This window comes from Ursus americanus, chromosome 9 (assembly GCF_024610735.1).
Source record: "Ursus americanus isolate L20-20 chromosome 9, mUrsAme1.1.p, whole genome shotgun sequence".
Taxonomy (NCBI): Eukaryota; Metazoa; Chordata; class Mammalia; order Carnivora; family Ursidae; genus Ursus; species Ursus americanus.
Genome location: NC_142135.1, coordinates 56,636,483 through 56,652,521, shown reverse-complemented (window position 1 = coordinate 56,652,521; position 16,039 = coordinate 56,636,483). Strand labels below are relative to the sequence as shown.

Genomic DNA, 16,039 nt, shown 5'->3' with positions numbered 1-16,039 from the left:
ACAGTCCCTTCAATAAATGGTTGTTGGGGCAACTGGACACCTACATGCAAAAGAATGAAAGCAGACCATTTTCTTACACCATACACAAAAATAAAAATGGATTAAAGACCTAAATGTGAGACCTGAAACCATAAAGCTCCTAGAAGAAAAAATGGGCAATAATCAGTTTGATTATCAAATCAGCCCATAGTCAGCCCTAGCAACATTTTTCTAGATATATCTCCTCAGGCAAGGGACACAAAAGAAAAAATAAACTATTGAGACTACACCAAAATAACTTTGTAAAGAAGAAACCAACAAATCAAAAAGCCTACTAAATGGGAGAAGATATTTGCAAATGATATATCTAATAAAGGGTTAAATGTCCAAAACATTATGCAAGAACTAATGCAACTCAACATTAAAAAACCCCCACAATCTGATTGAAAAATGGGCAGAGGACCTGAACAGACATTTTCCCAAAGAAAGCATACAGATGGCCCACAGACACATGGAAAAATGCGAAGCATCACTAATCATCAGGGAAATGCAAATCAAATCCACACTGAGGTATCACTTTACATCTGTCAGAATGGCTGGTATTAGAAAAACAAGAAATAAATATTGGCGAGGATGTGGAGAAAAAGGAACCCTTGTGCACTGCTGATGGAAATGTAAACTGGTGCAGCCACTGTGGAAAACAGCATGGAGGTTCCTCAAATAATTAACAATAGAAATAGCATATTATCCAGTATTCCACTATTGGGTATTTACCCAAAGAAAATAACAATACTAGCCTGAACAGATCTATGCACCCCTATGTTTACTGCAGCATTACTTACAATGACCAAGATATGAAAGCAACTGAAGTGTCCCTTGATAGATGAATGGACAAAAAAGATGTATATACACACAATGGAGCGTTACTCAGCAATGAAAAAGGAGATTTTTGCCATTTGCGACAACATGGATGGACCTAGAGGGTCCATATTATTATTATACAAATGAAGTCAGAGAAAGACAAATACCACATAATTTCGTCTATACGTGGAATCTAAGAGGCAAAACGAAAAGCAGAAAGAGATTCATAAATACAGAGAATTGATGGTTGCCAGGGGGAGGAAGGTGGAGGGATGGGCAAAATGGGTGAAGGTGCGTGGAGGGTACAAGCTTCCAGTTATAGAATGAATAAGTCATGGGGATGAAAGGTACAGCACAGGGAATAGTCAATGGTACTGGAATAGCACGGTATGGTGACAAATGGTAGCTACACTTGGGGTGGGCAGAGCACAACTGTATAAACTTGTGGAATCACTACGCTGTACACCTGAAACTAACGTAACATCTGGTGAGGCACCTCGGTGGTTCAGTCAGTCAAGCATCTGGCTCTTGATTTCGGCTCAGGTCATGATCTCAGGGTCGTGAGATCAAGCCCCTTGTTGGGCTTCCTGCTCAGCAAGGAGTCTGCTTAAGCTTCTTTCTCCCTTTGGCCCTCCTGCCCCTGCTCCCACTCTCTTTCTCTAAAAAAAAATTAAAAAGCTTAATAAAGTAACATTTGGTGTGTCAACTATCCTTCAATTAAAAAAAATGGTACATTGTAGTGTTATGTGGTAATTTTTGAACGAGTGAAGAGTAATGACCCAGTCTCTGCGGCACAAGATGGTACAGGCAGCAGGAAACCCCAGGGCTGTCTGAGACAGCACTCCAAGGCAGTGCCCTCTCTGTAGGCACTACACCTCTCAGCTCCTCCCCTAGAAGCAGACCGTGCATATCCTTTGGCCACCATTCCACCTATCAGCCACTTTCATCTCATGAGGTCAAGTCAAGGTCGCACAGTGCAGGTGACCCTAGTCTCTGCAAATGGGCAGGAGCTGACAACATCATCTCTTGAGTATACAGGGAGAAACCACCCCATCAATTTGTTTTCAGAAACTGGCAACTGTTCACTTTCCTTCCTGCCCCCTACTCCCACCCCTCACCCCAAACTTAGATGATTTACAGAGGACTGAAGAACAGTTATCCATAATAGTTAAAATACATACATATTGCCTACTTATACTTTTGATTGCTCTTCCTCTGGTGGTCTGAGTAGTAACTTATTGTTCTCAGACTGCTATTTATACAAGGTATTTTCCACCATTTAAAGCTTCACCAAAATCTTAGGAAGCAGGCATTATTATCCCAATTTACTGATGTGAAAATAACTATAGTAGCTAAAAACCAAAAATCACACAGCTTTCTGTGCATCCTTAAAATATGATGCAACATATAATGTAATATTTTAAGCCAAAAAATGAGAGTCCCCAAAGACCTGCAATTATAGGTTATATTCAGGGCCTAAAACATAGCAATATTATCCCACTTTCCATCCAAATAGGGTAAGATCATGTATCAACAACTTCGATTTCCTTTCTAAACTTGGTAAGCTCCCCCAAATGCTACCACCCCTTTTAAATTTGGCAATTTTCATTGAAAGTATGAATTCTTGGCCCAAAGAAAGGTATCTTAGTCCCCTGAAGACCTGCAAATCATTCAAAAGGTGATCTTCCTGTTTCTGACTTCTCTTTCAGTGCTGGGACTGGCACATACCAGCAAGAGAAAGTAGCAGCAGCAGAAAGTGCTGTTCGTTCATCAACAGATTGCCCCTACTTAAAAAACCCATTAAGGTCATTTATACTGGTCTTTCATGGAGAAGAACCTTACGATTCTATGGCACAAAATCCCTCCCTTGCCTCCTGTGATAAGGGATAATATCTAATACAGTTCGATGCAGTGTGTTGCTTACATATTTTTTTTCTCTTAACCCTTCTACCCCAAATTTCATCTGAGTTGGTGATTTTATTTATACTTCACTGTTGCTCAATTTTATAGTATTGGAATACAGAAATTACAAAGTACTTTTAATCTCTTCAATCTAAGGTGTAGGAACAAAAGTTATTTTTGCAAATCTAAAGATAAAGTCACATTAAAAGCTAATATTTAACTTAAATACCTATACAGAAAAGAGTAGGGGGGGAACGGACTCTGGCAAACGTGCTTGGTTATAATCTTAAAGTTGTGAGGAAAAGATACAGACTCACTGAACCATGAGAAATAAAGCTGTCACTAAGCCCATGTGCTTCATTTTGAAAATGTGAGACCCTAATAGTGCAGCTTACAAATTTAGGATTTATCCAAGTTTGTAAGGAAGAAGTACACTATCAGTATTTACAGATAACATGATGCTATAGGATATATACAGAAAACCCTGAAGACTCCATCAGAAAAACTATTAGAACGAGTAAATGAATTCAGTAAAGTTGCAGAATACAAAGTTAATATACAGAAATCTGTTATGTTTCTATACATTAATAATGAAGTAGCAGAAAGAGAAATTAAGAAAACAATCCCATTGACAACTGCATCAAAAATAATAAAATTAGGAATAAACCAAAGAGGTGAAAGACCTGTACTCTGAAGACTGTAAGTCACTGATGAAGGACCTGAGGATGACACAAATGTAAAGATATTCCACACTCACGGACTGAAAGAATTAGAATCATTGAAATGTCCATATTACCCAAGGTAATCTCTAGATCCCTATCAAAACACCAATAGTATTTTTCACAGAACCAGAATAGTCCTAAAATTTGTATGGAATCACAAAAGACTTTGAATGGCTAAAGCAATCTTGAAAAAGAACAAAAAACCTGAAGGTATCACAATCCAGATTTCAAGCTATACTACAAAGCTATAGTAAGCAAAACCATATCGTACTGGCACAAAAAGACACATAGATCAGTGGAACAGAATACAGACCCCAGAAATAAACTCATGCTTATATGGTCAAGGAGGCAAGAATATACAATAAAGAAGACAGTCCCTTCAATAAATGGTGCTGAGAAACTGGACCACGATCTTACCCCATACATGAAAATAAACTCTAAATGGATTAAAGACTTAAACATCAGACCTGAAACCGTTAACCTACTAAAACAGGCAATAATCTCTTGGACATTGGCCTTAGTGGAGTTTTTCTAGATATGTCTCCTCAGGCAAGGAAAACAAAAGCAAAAATAAACAATTCGGACTACACCAAAATAAAAAGCTTTTGCACAGAGAAGAAACCACCAACAAAATGAAAAGGCAACCTACTAAATGGAAGATATTTGCAACTGATATGTCTGATAAGGAGTTAGTATCAAAATATATAAAGAACTCATACAACTCAACAACAAAACGCCCAAATAATCCAATTGAAAAACTGGCAGAGGACCCCAACAAACATTTTTCCAAAGAATATATGCAGATGGACAACAGACTCCTGAAAAGATACTTAGCATCACTAACCATCAAGGAAATACAAATTAAAACCACAATGAGATATCACCTCTCACCAGTCAGAATAGTATGAAAAAAACAAATAATAAATGTTGAAGGTGTGGAGAAAAGGGAATCCTTATGCACTGTTTTTGTGGAAATGTAAATTGCCACTGGACTTCAGTTCAGCCACTGGAAAACAGTATGGAGGTTCCTCAAAAAATTAAAAATAGAAATACCAAACATTACTGTAATTCCACTGCTGGGTATTTACCGCAAGAAAACAGAAACGCTAATTCAAAAAGATATATGCACCCCTATGTTTACTGCAGCATTTATAACAGCCAAGATTTGGAAGCAACCCAAGTCTCCATTTATATATGAACGAAAAAAGAATATGTGGTATATACGAGTGCATGCACGCGTGCACGCGCGCGCGCACACACACACACACACACACACACACAGGAATATTAGCCATAAAAAAGAATCAGTTCTTGCCATTTGTGACAATAATGGATAGACCTAGTGAATATTATGTTAAATGAAATAAGTGAGATTTGGAAAGACAAACACCATATGATTTCACTTATATGTGGAATCTAAAAAACAAAACCAATGAACAACAAAAAAACCCCAGAAACAGATTCATAAATACAGAGAACTGGTGGTTGCCAGAGGGAAAGGGGGTTGGCAAAATAGGTGAAGGTATTTAAGAGGTAAAAACTAAATAAGTGAAGGGGATGAAAAGAACAGCATAGGGAATATAGTCAATAATACCATAGCAGCTTTGTAATAACTTTGCATGGTAACGGATGGTAACGACACTTAAGGTGACCATTGCAGAACTGTCAAATCACAACATTGGATACCTGAGACAAGTATCAAGTATACCTCAATAAAAAAAGGAATTTACTAGAATGGTGGACATACATTCTAGTACTTTCATATTAAAAAAATTTCTCAGCTTTACTGTGCATTAATAAATGGCTAGATAAAATAAATGTAGTCTAAAGCAGTGGCTCCGTATTTGCCGTCTATCAGAGGCACCTGCTCTGAATAAGTATGAATCGAAGCCTTGAAGTCTTGATGTTTAACAAATGCTCCAGGTGATTCTAATGTACCCAGACCTAGCCGTTTAAAAGTATGCCAAAAAAAAAAGAAAAAGTTGGCCTAACTCCAACTGGCAATGGTTCCAACACGGGGTAGTCACGTGGGGACTGGCCAGCTAAGGGAGGATATACAGTTCGATTTTCCAGAGTACGACTGAACGCTTTTTGAACAAGACATGGAATGCAGAGGACAGAAGTTTTTCCTGGACCCTTTTCTTGAAGGCACATGTTGTGCTTGCTACTTGTTCTGTGTAGTAATGTGTGTCAGCGGGGCCATGCCAGCAACATAAAACAGATGAGACGCAGAAGTTCACTGCAAAGACCAGTCAGAATAGTGCCAGCGAGCAAAATTACGATGTATGTTGATAGGTGTTGTAGGAAGCGTTTTCATTGATCTTTATAGACTCTCTCTGTGAATCCTAAGGGACTTCTCCCTCTGGGGATTCATATTTGGAAGAAGTCAGATACAAGTCACCTGCCCACTGGCGTGCCACACAACATGAAAAGACGTTCAGCACATGTCATCCACCAACACTGAGAGGCTCCTTGCTACAGTTGGCATGAAAGCTCTGAACGGAGCTGGCAGATGGTAACAGCAGGGTATGCAACCAGCTCCTCCTAGGTGAGCCTCGGTGGGCTGGCTATGGGCAGAAGGGGCACCGTGAAGATTCCCTAAAACAAATGTCTACAAGGGCTGGGCTGATGGCAAGTGCTTTGGAGTAACACCGGAAGTCATTAAATAGAAATTAGATATTTTCTTCTGGAGACTGCCAGTCAGTAGAAGAGGACCAGACTGAAAGATTCTAAAAAGGTGATATAACCAGTAGCACAATTACTTTTACATTCTACATGGAAAGAACGCCCCTTTCCTACAGGACTTTAGAGTCCCATCTATAAACATACAGCCTCTTCTCTGAACATAGCCCTAGGGCTCTTGTCTGTAAGCTGGGGGACCTCCATTCTGGTGTCTTGTGCAGGGCGGGTACTCAACACACATTTGTGGAAATGAAAATACCAAAATGAGTGGTAGGAATAACCAGCAAACTCATGAATTATTAATTTCATGTCAACTAGTGGATTATTCCATTTCCTCTTCTCCATGAAAAAAAGTATTCTGAACTTTGGGTTTTGGAAAGTGAGTTTGTAAGTCCTCTGTTCCATGATACTTCCCTTAGCCAAAAATACTATTAATGATAAGCAGAGACCATTATATAATGAAAATATGCTTTCATTTCTAAAGACTTCTAATTCATACCAGAAATGTGAGCTTAGTTAACACTGGCCCACAATAACCTAAATGCTTCACTTTTACTTTAAATAATGTACAGAGTGCTATGTGAGTACACGTACATGCTATTATGGACTGAATGTGTCTCCCCCAAACTCATGCTGAAGCTCTAACACCCAACGTGTTCATATTGGGGGGGGGCCTTTGGGAGGTAAGTAGGTTTGATTAATTAATTCAACTAGCCAACATAGAGTACATAGTTTCAGATGTGGCGTTCAATCATTGATCGGTTGCACGTAACACCCAGTGCTCATCACACTGTAAGTAGGTTTAGATCAGGTTATGACACTGAGACGCTCATGACAGCATTCATGCCCTTATAGAAAGAGGAAGAGACAGCAGAGTTCTCACTCTCTATTCACACACACGCACCCAGGAAAGGCCACGTGAGGACGCAGGGAGAAGCCAGGAAGATGGCTCTCTGCTAGAACTCAAGCATATCGGCACTCTGACCTCAGACTTCAGCCTCAGGAACTTTGAGAAATAAATTTCTGTTGCTTGGCCACCCAGTCTGTAGCACTTTACTTTGTTATAGCAGCCGACCTGATACACATGCTTCAACACAGGGAGAAAAAGCCGCTGACGATGTTGCCTAGGGAAGTGAGCTGGCTATCTCCGAGGAGGCCTCAAAGTAAACACGTTTACCACATTCTGCGGCACTGCTTTTCAGTCTTTTTTTCACCCAGTCACTCCCACTATTGATAAATATAAAAGTTTTACACCCTCCTTAATATCACTTGAAATTAAAAACAAAATAAGTATCTTGATGGGAAGGAAACTGAAGGAGTGGGACAAAGAACCATCCAGTTTCCCAATCATCCTCCCCTCTGCTTCCTTAGTGATCATCCAAAATCTCATCTCAGCTTTCCTGGCTTAGAAACCTGATTTCATCAGCACTTTGAAGTACAGCCATCCCTTGGGGGCAGACTCACATCACCAGGGCTCACAAGACTGATGTCAAACACCAGAAGGTCAATTCATTAGTTCACCACGAGCAATGTAAACATCACATAGGCCAGGGGACCCACATGGACGGCGCCAGTGCATGCTGTTCCTGTTGGGAGGCCTCCACGAGAAGCTCTACCGAAATTAGAAGGTTACGGGGAGCATGGAACCAGGACAAGAAGCCTGAGATGAATCACATATCTAAAGGCACCAGGCTCAGCTAGCCTCATGCATCCATTTCCTCAGTGGGATGCTCCCTATCTTGCCAATGAAGCCGTACACAGGCTGGCTACGGTTCCCTGCATCCTTCCCCATAACACAAACGTCCTTGCCAGTCCAACTGCAACACTCCAAGGGTTTGGCCACGGCTTCTCTCTCCCCTGGAAAGTGTTCGGACGGGCGCTGCCAATTTTTGTCTCTGTGGCTTTTTTTTTTCCTGTACTACTTTGGGTGACCGATTGTTTAGACGGTTTTAACGCGCAATCAGGTTACACGGAAATCTTGCTGTAGTACGGCTGTGCTATCACGTACGGTCACTTTATATATCCTTGTGCAGCACCACAGGCTCACCTGAAGATTCAGCTCCCGGAGGGAAATGTCACTGCCAAGTTCCTGGGGGGTGACTTGCTGTGGCACTCATACACATGCCAATGATGCTTTCTGTGTGTATAAACGTGTAATTATCTACATGTACACTCACATCCCTGCATTTGTATGCTTTTTATTATTTGTTAGAACTTAACCCTTTGGGTGACGGAGCCATCCCATATGCTTATATTTTTTCTTTAGTTTTTAACTGAACTGTAGAATAATGCAGTTTTGAACTAAAAGCGTTTGATTGAATTAAGATGGCAAATACCTGAAAATATTGCCAGCTCTGGAAAAAGTGTTCAAAATGTAAGGTACCACAGACCTCCTTTATCCCAGGGCCAACAACTTCTATGCACGACACATGCATTTCAAACAATGGAAATATTTATATCTAAGATATGTAAATTAAATGAGCAGCCTGACTTAAAAAAAAGTACTTGAAAGCCCTTTTAGAAATGTCTATCTGATTTGATCACCCTATAAATGCAGAGTGGAAAGCTTGAGTTATGTTCCCTTGAGAAGATCAATAATACTTAGTACAGAAAAGGCTTTCTATCCAATTGCTGAAGGAAGCGTTGGCTAGGGGTCAAAGGGGATTGCAGCCTTCCCCTTAGCCCTTGTCTTAAATAGACCCGTTGTCATCTCATGCTACTGTGATGTATTCATTACTGATGGACAACTTGCTTGTATGAAGCTGGTATGTTGGCTAAGAGGGTGGAATTACATTTTCCCACAATATTTTCTTCCCTCAAACGCTTTTATGCCATAAAAGGCTTTTAAAAACCATTTAGTCTGGGAAACTGAGATGATCTTCAGTATCATTTACCCCTTGGTAACACCTAACAAATCTGTAGGGACCCCATTCCCCCGGAGAATTAACAACAGAACCTAGACATTACCATCTGCAGACAACAATACGAAATTTGTTTGCTTTCAAAGCAGCTCAAGCCTAGGGCTACTTCATGAAGCAGTACTGATTCCTGAGCGCCGAGCTGCTTCCCCATGCGGTGCCAGGCGGGAGGGAACAGGACAGTCCCTCTTGGGTGGCTGGACTCTGTCTGCAGCTCCCACACCAACAGGTAGTGACCAGTGTACTTAGGCATCAGGGAAGTGTGCGTTCATTTCACACCAGAGAATAGTTTCTTCCTAGCAGAGGTCACTGTAAAAAGTTCCCCTTTCTTAATAATACATGTATATGTTAAATGATTGAAATCTCATCCAGAGGTTTAAGAAGGAGGCACATGAAAGAAAACACCCATTATCATGGTTGTCTCCCTGGAGTTGAACTATTACAGAACTTATGCTCTTATCACTCAGCAACCAGACCGGGTTCCTTTCTAGTCTCTCTCCTATAAAAACAGAGCCTTCTTAACCCTACCTTTTACTGTCTCCATTCTTTGTAAGAAAAAAAAAAATCACCATGTCTTCCTTTCCTTCTAATTCCTCCATCCTTTATTACAGCCAAGTTTCTAGCTTTGGTATCCATCTTGCTATTCTGTTCACTTTGACCTGCCTTGTTCATTTAGTGGGTTCCAGGATTATATTACCTTTATTGGAACCAAACACGATTGAACACATATGTTGTACAGGGTGCTATTTCTCCAGCTTGAGTTAATAGAAAACAATGCGGAAAAATTCTTTACCAAGAAAATATAAATTTTGATAGTTAGAAGTTTATATAGCATTTATTTTGATCCCTTCATCCAGAAATCTGTTGATCCTTCAATCACTGGGAAGATGTTTCTAAAACAATGATGAAAATTTATAAAAAAGTGGCTAGAATATTATAGAAAGGGATGGAAACAATCTACTAAGAAACCACTAGGAAGTGAGTTAAATATTAAATGTTTGAGAGGTAGATAATCTGGATTTTTTTTTTTTGAGGTTGTTCTTTTAATTTCTTCTACCATGACTTGGATTTTCCTCTTAATATATGCAGATTAATCTTCCTTTAAGTGGTGTACTTCCTTACCGAACCACAGTCCTGAACTTTAGTTCAGATAGATTAAAAAAAAGTCATAGTAGTTATTGGTTCATCTCTTACTACTGCTGATGTTATGGTTATATGTGCCTCTGAATTTGGGATGCTTGTTACAACATCTGCAACAGTCACTAACATGCTCACACCATTTCTTAGAGTCAGATACTTCTTTTGGATTCCCACCTCCTTTACTCCTATCAGCTCAAAGTTTGTTGCTGGGAGTCAGGAGGCAGGAAGGGAGAGGCACTGGGGAATAAGCCAAATCTCCATCACTAACACTCAGACTTCAAATACTTAGGACTTTTTGTACCTACTTGTTTTGTAGTGTTGCTGGTATCCACGAAGCACAGACCTTTAAGGAAAAGAAAAAGGGGAAAAAAAAAAAAAAAAAAGGAGACCAGAGGCAATACTCCTACCTCTCCCATCACCGGACAACAGTCTCACCTGGTTGATAGAAGTCAGGCGACAGCTCCCTGGCCACAGCTCTTGCGATGTCACACTCCTGGCGGGCCGCCTGGGCAGCCTGGTCGGCGGCGTCAGCTTTCGCTCTTGCGTGTGCAGTCCTACACGGGGCACAAAGGGCGAGTCAGCAAGGGCGGCACCTTGTTAATTACCCACGGACAAGCATGCTGTCACTGCACTCATGGCCCCGCGCCTCCTCCGACTGCGAGTTTTAGGGTCATAGTGCCGTGAGCTATCCGTGAAGACAATATACAGGTGGATGGAACCACCTGTGTACTGCCTCAGTCCTCCTTTCAAGGGAAGTGGAAGGGTGAGCAAGCTCTGCGCAGCTTGATGCAAAGCCTGGTTTTCAAAACTTCCCGGATCAAAAATCTCCTGCTGACTTTGGTTGGCAGCTTCCCGCATGGTTTGCGGGGAAGAGTTAAAGCTTGTGAATATAGCGTTCATGAATTTCATTCCTGTGGCAGAATCTATACAAGAATTTGATTAAGAAGGATCTGCCCAGGAGCATGCTGAATAAAATAACTCTGGAAAAAAAGTAGTAAAACTCTGATCTGTAGCCTTGATTTCCATGGTTAAATACTCCCTCTATGCGCAATTCAAGTGGCTGGCGTGACGTCACTGAATGTGTAGTTGGGAAGAGACGCGCACAATGGCTGTCGCCAGCCTGTGGAAGCAGAACGTGGGGTCTGCACTTAGGAATGTGCTCAGGAGGTTCGAAAGAGTGCATCTAACTTTATTTTTTGTGTGAAACAAGGAGACAGAGGTGGGGAGGAGGAAACAGAGGTCTTTCAGTCTTCCACCTGCCCCTTGGCCCAACCTCATTCATGAAACCTCTTCTCCTTCCAGAAGACTGGGGTGAGGGAACAGGCAGCCGGGTAGGGAATGGGGCTTCTTATGGCAAGACAAGAGAACTGATGTCCACCTGCCCAAGAAGAGAGGATTTAGAGGGTAAGACAGGGACTCAGGTCGTCCACTTCCAAAGAAGACCTTGTGCAGTTTGTATTTAGATGATAATCATGGGCCTCTATTTCTTATGATTTGGTTAACTTTCTATTCTATTTCATCAGCACCAGGCAGGGCTATAGATAACTAGTAGTAAAAGCGTGATGAAAGTCTGAAAGAGGTGCTTACACTTATTTCAGAAACAGCAGGAGAGGAAAAGTTGGGAAATAACGTTGTGCCCTAGCAGTTCTTAGGCGAGAAAACGCAGGTGGCAGCTGGAGGAGGCCCACAGACGGAATCCCTGAGACTAGCCGCAGGAAGACGGGGGTGGGGGCTAACTGGCAGGAGGTCCCATTCCCAAATTCTCCAACTACCTCGTCTCATTCTGTGTCACTCCTCCTGGAGGCTGGATGTACTAGAATGGAAGCTTTATGAAGATTCGGATTTTACATTTCTGGTGTTCTGCTATATTCCCAACATGTATGACACTGCCCGGCACCCAGGCATGGGTGAGTACTGAGGGCTCATTTTACGAATAAAGGAACGTCCTTAGGAACAGCTGGGTAGTTACTTAAAAATGAACAGATTGACAAAACTATAGAGCCGGTAAAAAGATCTGTGGTTGCCAAGGGTTCAGGGCAAAAGTGGGGGAGGGACAAACAGGTACAGCACAGGAGAACCTCAGAGCAGCAAAACTACTCTGTACGACACTGTAATGGGGGCTCCGTGCCATTATGCGTGTGTCAAAACCCACGAGACAGTACCACACACAGAGGGAGCCCTAATGTCAACTATGCACTTTAGTTATACTAACATAGTAATATCGGCTGATCAATTGTACCAAAAGTACCCACTAGTGCAAGGTGTTCATAATAGGGGAAACACTGTGGGTGTGGGGAGAGGAGGTGTGTATGGGAACAAACTCTGTACTTTCTGCTCAATTTTTCTGTAAATTTAAAACTACTCTAAAAAATAAAGCCATTAATTAAAAATGAATGGATCGACTTTCAATCACCAAAATTGTTATTTCTGAATCACAGAGGATGTTTCAGATTATAAGGCATCATGAAATGGAAACAAAATCAAGAGGGTAGAGCATACTCCTGAACAACGGGCTGTCGTAACCCCTCGTGGGAGCCATCGCTGATGATGGGGGACACTTTAGTCCCTGTGTCTGTTGTGTTCTTTCACAGGTTCTCAGAATCCCAACTCTTTTCCCAGAATTATTTTCCATTTTATCTGCTATGCTTAGATAGAGCCTAATTATGTCTAGGCATCATAATTAATGAAGCCATGAGAGTACAGTTATGCTGCCTTATAATAAAATCTGCTAGTCCTTCAGTGATAAATTTATAAAACCAAGTACAGTTTATTCTGATAAAATCACAACATACCACCACATACTCAAATAAAATGATACCATTTATCTCCACCACTTTTTACAATATGCTAAACTGGAGAATAAACAAATATAGCTTCATCTTTCTGCAAATATATTTTGGAAGCACAGTGTCAGTAAAGCTGTAACCCCTTTACTCTTTTACTTGCTCTTTCCTGTAAGACCAAACAGTGCCCCTCCCTGTGTCAATGTCCTGCGCAGCTGGCAAGATGAGTCAAAACCACTTCCAACCCCGAAACGAGAGGTCTGCACGAGAGCTTCTGGTAGCGCTAGACCCAATGACGGGAAGTAGAAGAGAACAGGAACCCATCTGAGTTTGCTGTCACCACCAGCTTTGTGCGGCCAGGCCACTGATATATCTAGATTTTGCCCGGGGAAAAAAATCTGGGCTTAACTCTGGCTCATGTTCATGAATTTATGTGTTTAAATCCCCGGCTCAGTTCCAGAGCAACACACGACCCCTTTATTTAGCCAAGTGGTAAGACATGCCATTGTTCATGGGTTGGAGGGTGGGGGTGGGGGGTCAGGCTAGTCAGTCTGGGGAGGACAGCTGCAACAATGCAAAGTGGATACCCTGCTGCTGTGGCTAGTCACGTGGAAAACACACACACACACACACACACACACACACACACACACACACACACACTAGAACGTGCACGCCCAAGAAGTCTCTCACGTATTCAACACACTGCCAATACCCACACGTGGTCAGACCCTCACGAATCTCCAAATACCATTATCACATACACTTTCTCCCATAAAATGCAGTAAAAAGTAAGTAAACAGCAACTTCTTTCTGTTAGGGCAATGTGTGTGTGTGTGTGTGTGTGTGTGTGTGTGTGTGTATTCCCCCCCCTCTCCAATAAACCCAAGTTTTAGCTTGTAGAGAGTTACTACGTATGCATGACGAGGCAGGGAGACCTGAGTGGCTGGCTAAGCTCACACGAGCAGCTGGGCGAGCCCCCCGGACACAAGTCCTGCGAAGGTCACGCCGGAACAGTAAATGTGGCATTTTGCATGTAAGGCACTCCCTGTACACAAGAACTTAGTTTCAACCTATTTTTCTAATCAGGAATTTAATGATGAATATCTCAAATTATTCTTTAATAACTGAACTAGTTTTCATGAACTCTCAAGTCATCTTAGAACAGAATAGTCTGGCTTTCCTGATTTTTCTTAAACTTAGTAATGATTTTACCAAAAAAGTCTATCAGTGATACATTGAATATGCCTGGCATATACTCCTGCTAGGGTAACAGGCTGGCCCCTTAGCTGTCTGTCCCAACTTTTAACTTCAGTCTTCTTCTTCTTTTTTTTTTTTTTTTAAGATTTTACTTATTTATTTGAGAGCGAGTGAGTGGGGGGGGGGCGGGGAACAGAGGGAGAGGGACAAGTAGACTCCCTGATGAGCATGGATCCCAGTGCAGGGCTCACTCTCACGACCTTGAGATCATGACCTAAGCCGAAATCAAGAGTCGGATGCTTAACCAACTGAGCCACCCAGGGCGCTCCTAACTTCAATCTTTTCTCATCTATACACTAACATAGCTGATGAAGATTTTAATTTAGAATGGACAACAAATCTCCTAAAGGTAAAACTGTATGCAATATTTACAAATTTTGCTATTTCTGCCTTTTTATGTTTTCTTCCCAATAATAAACTTAAAAAAAATGTGATTTTGATGTCTTTTTAACTTCGTTATATTAAATCAAATCAATTTACCGATATAACTTAAAATTTGACAGCAGAGCTGATGATCTATTTGGCTCAGGGGCTGCATACGTGATTTGCTTTGATGTCCAAATATTTAAAGAAGATTATTAGGAAAATTTAAAAATAAGCTCAACTGTGCATAAAAATCCAAATCTCAAGTGATGGCACCCCCATCTTCCAGTTCCTCATGCCTAAACCCTAGGAGTCATCCTTGATGTCCCCCTGTCACACACCACATCCACGGTCAGCAAATCCAGTTGGCATTACCTCCAAAACATATCCTTAATCCGGCCGGTTCTTATCACTGCTGTGCCTGCCCTGGTCACACTGCCACCATCTCTCTCCACGGTTCCTGCAAAGGCAGAACCGACCTCCCTGCTCCTATCGTCACTGCTGACCATTCTGTTTCCCTTCTGGTTCTCCTGAAAATGCCTGACAACAGCTAACATTCTTTTCCTGGGTTAAGGCATCATGATAAAAAAATGCAAAAAAAAAAAAATATATATATATATACACACACATATATATATGACCTGTTAGTCTTCCTTTCGGACTGTGACCTTATTCATCTATGAGAGACCCAGATTTGTGAAAGCCAATTATCTTGTGCATGCAGTTGTGGCCCTTTTTAAGAAGAAATCAGTCTGTGAAGCAAGGTATACTCTTGACAGGAACAAGAGAGGGGTGGCTGCACAGATCTCGGCTAAAAAACAGAGGCATGATTTCCGAGTTCCTGCACCCGGAAGGAACTGTTCTTTCTATCTTGATTTGGCTCTCTGATAAGCCCAGCCCGGCAAGGCCCTGCATGTGCTCTTCCTGCTAAGGTACAGGCAGGTCCCTTAGATGTCAGTCTCAACTTCTAACTTCCAATCTTCTATCAGAGCTGATGGAATTTCAATCTGGAAAATGATTACATGTCACATGATTCTGTTAAATCTCTATTTTCAGAAAATTTGGTTGGGGAAGACTACTTGTTATGAGTCCAGTCTTTACCATTTTACTAGTTTCTTGAGTGTTAATTTTCTCCCTCAGTTGCTTTCTTGTTTTTTAAAAGACAGGACCTGGAAGAGTAACTTCAGGACAAAATTCTTAGGTCCTGGTTAAAGACAAGTTACATCATTAACAAAGAGTTGTCCTTTTCTCCACGCAGTTCATCTCTTCCTTTTCTGAAAGTGGTATCAAATTATTTAGATATAAGATCTAAACTAAGGGGCATTATATCCCCGTTGAAGTTCGGTAGTAGATCTTTCAAGGGCCCAAACTTTCACAGAGGTGTGATAATATAAGGGCTTTGAAAGCACTACTAGCCCGAGACTAGGCT

General features: G+C 41.4%; 1 protein-coding gene across 5 annotated transcripts in view; it reads right to left on the bottom strand.

The window, feature by feature from the left end:
* The window catches only part of JPH1 (junctophilin 1), a 79,529-nt gene that overhangs the window by 12,530 nt on the left and 50,960 nt on the right, over positions 1–16,039 (bottom strand). For all 5 annotated transcript variants that reach the window (XM_045810170.2, XM_045810169.2, XM_045810172.2 and 2 more), the window contains exon 3: positions 10,640–10,758. In XM_045810170.2, the coding sequence (XP_045666126.2) occupies positions 10,640–10,758 (119 nt within the window). The remainder of the gene's footprint in view (positions 1–10,639; positions 10,759–16,039) is intronic.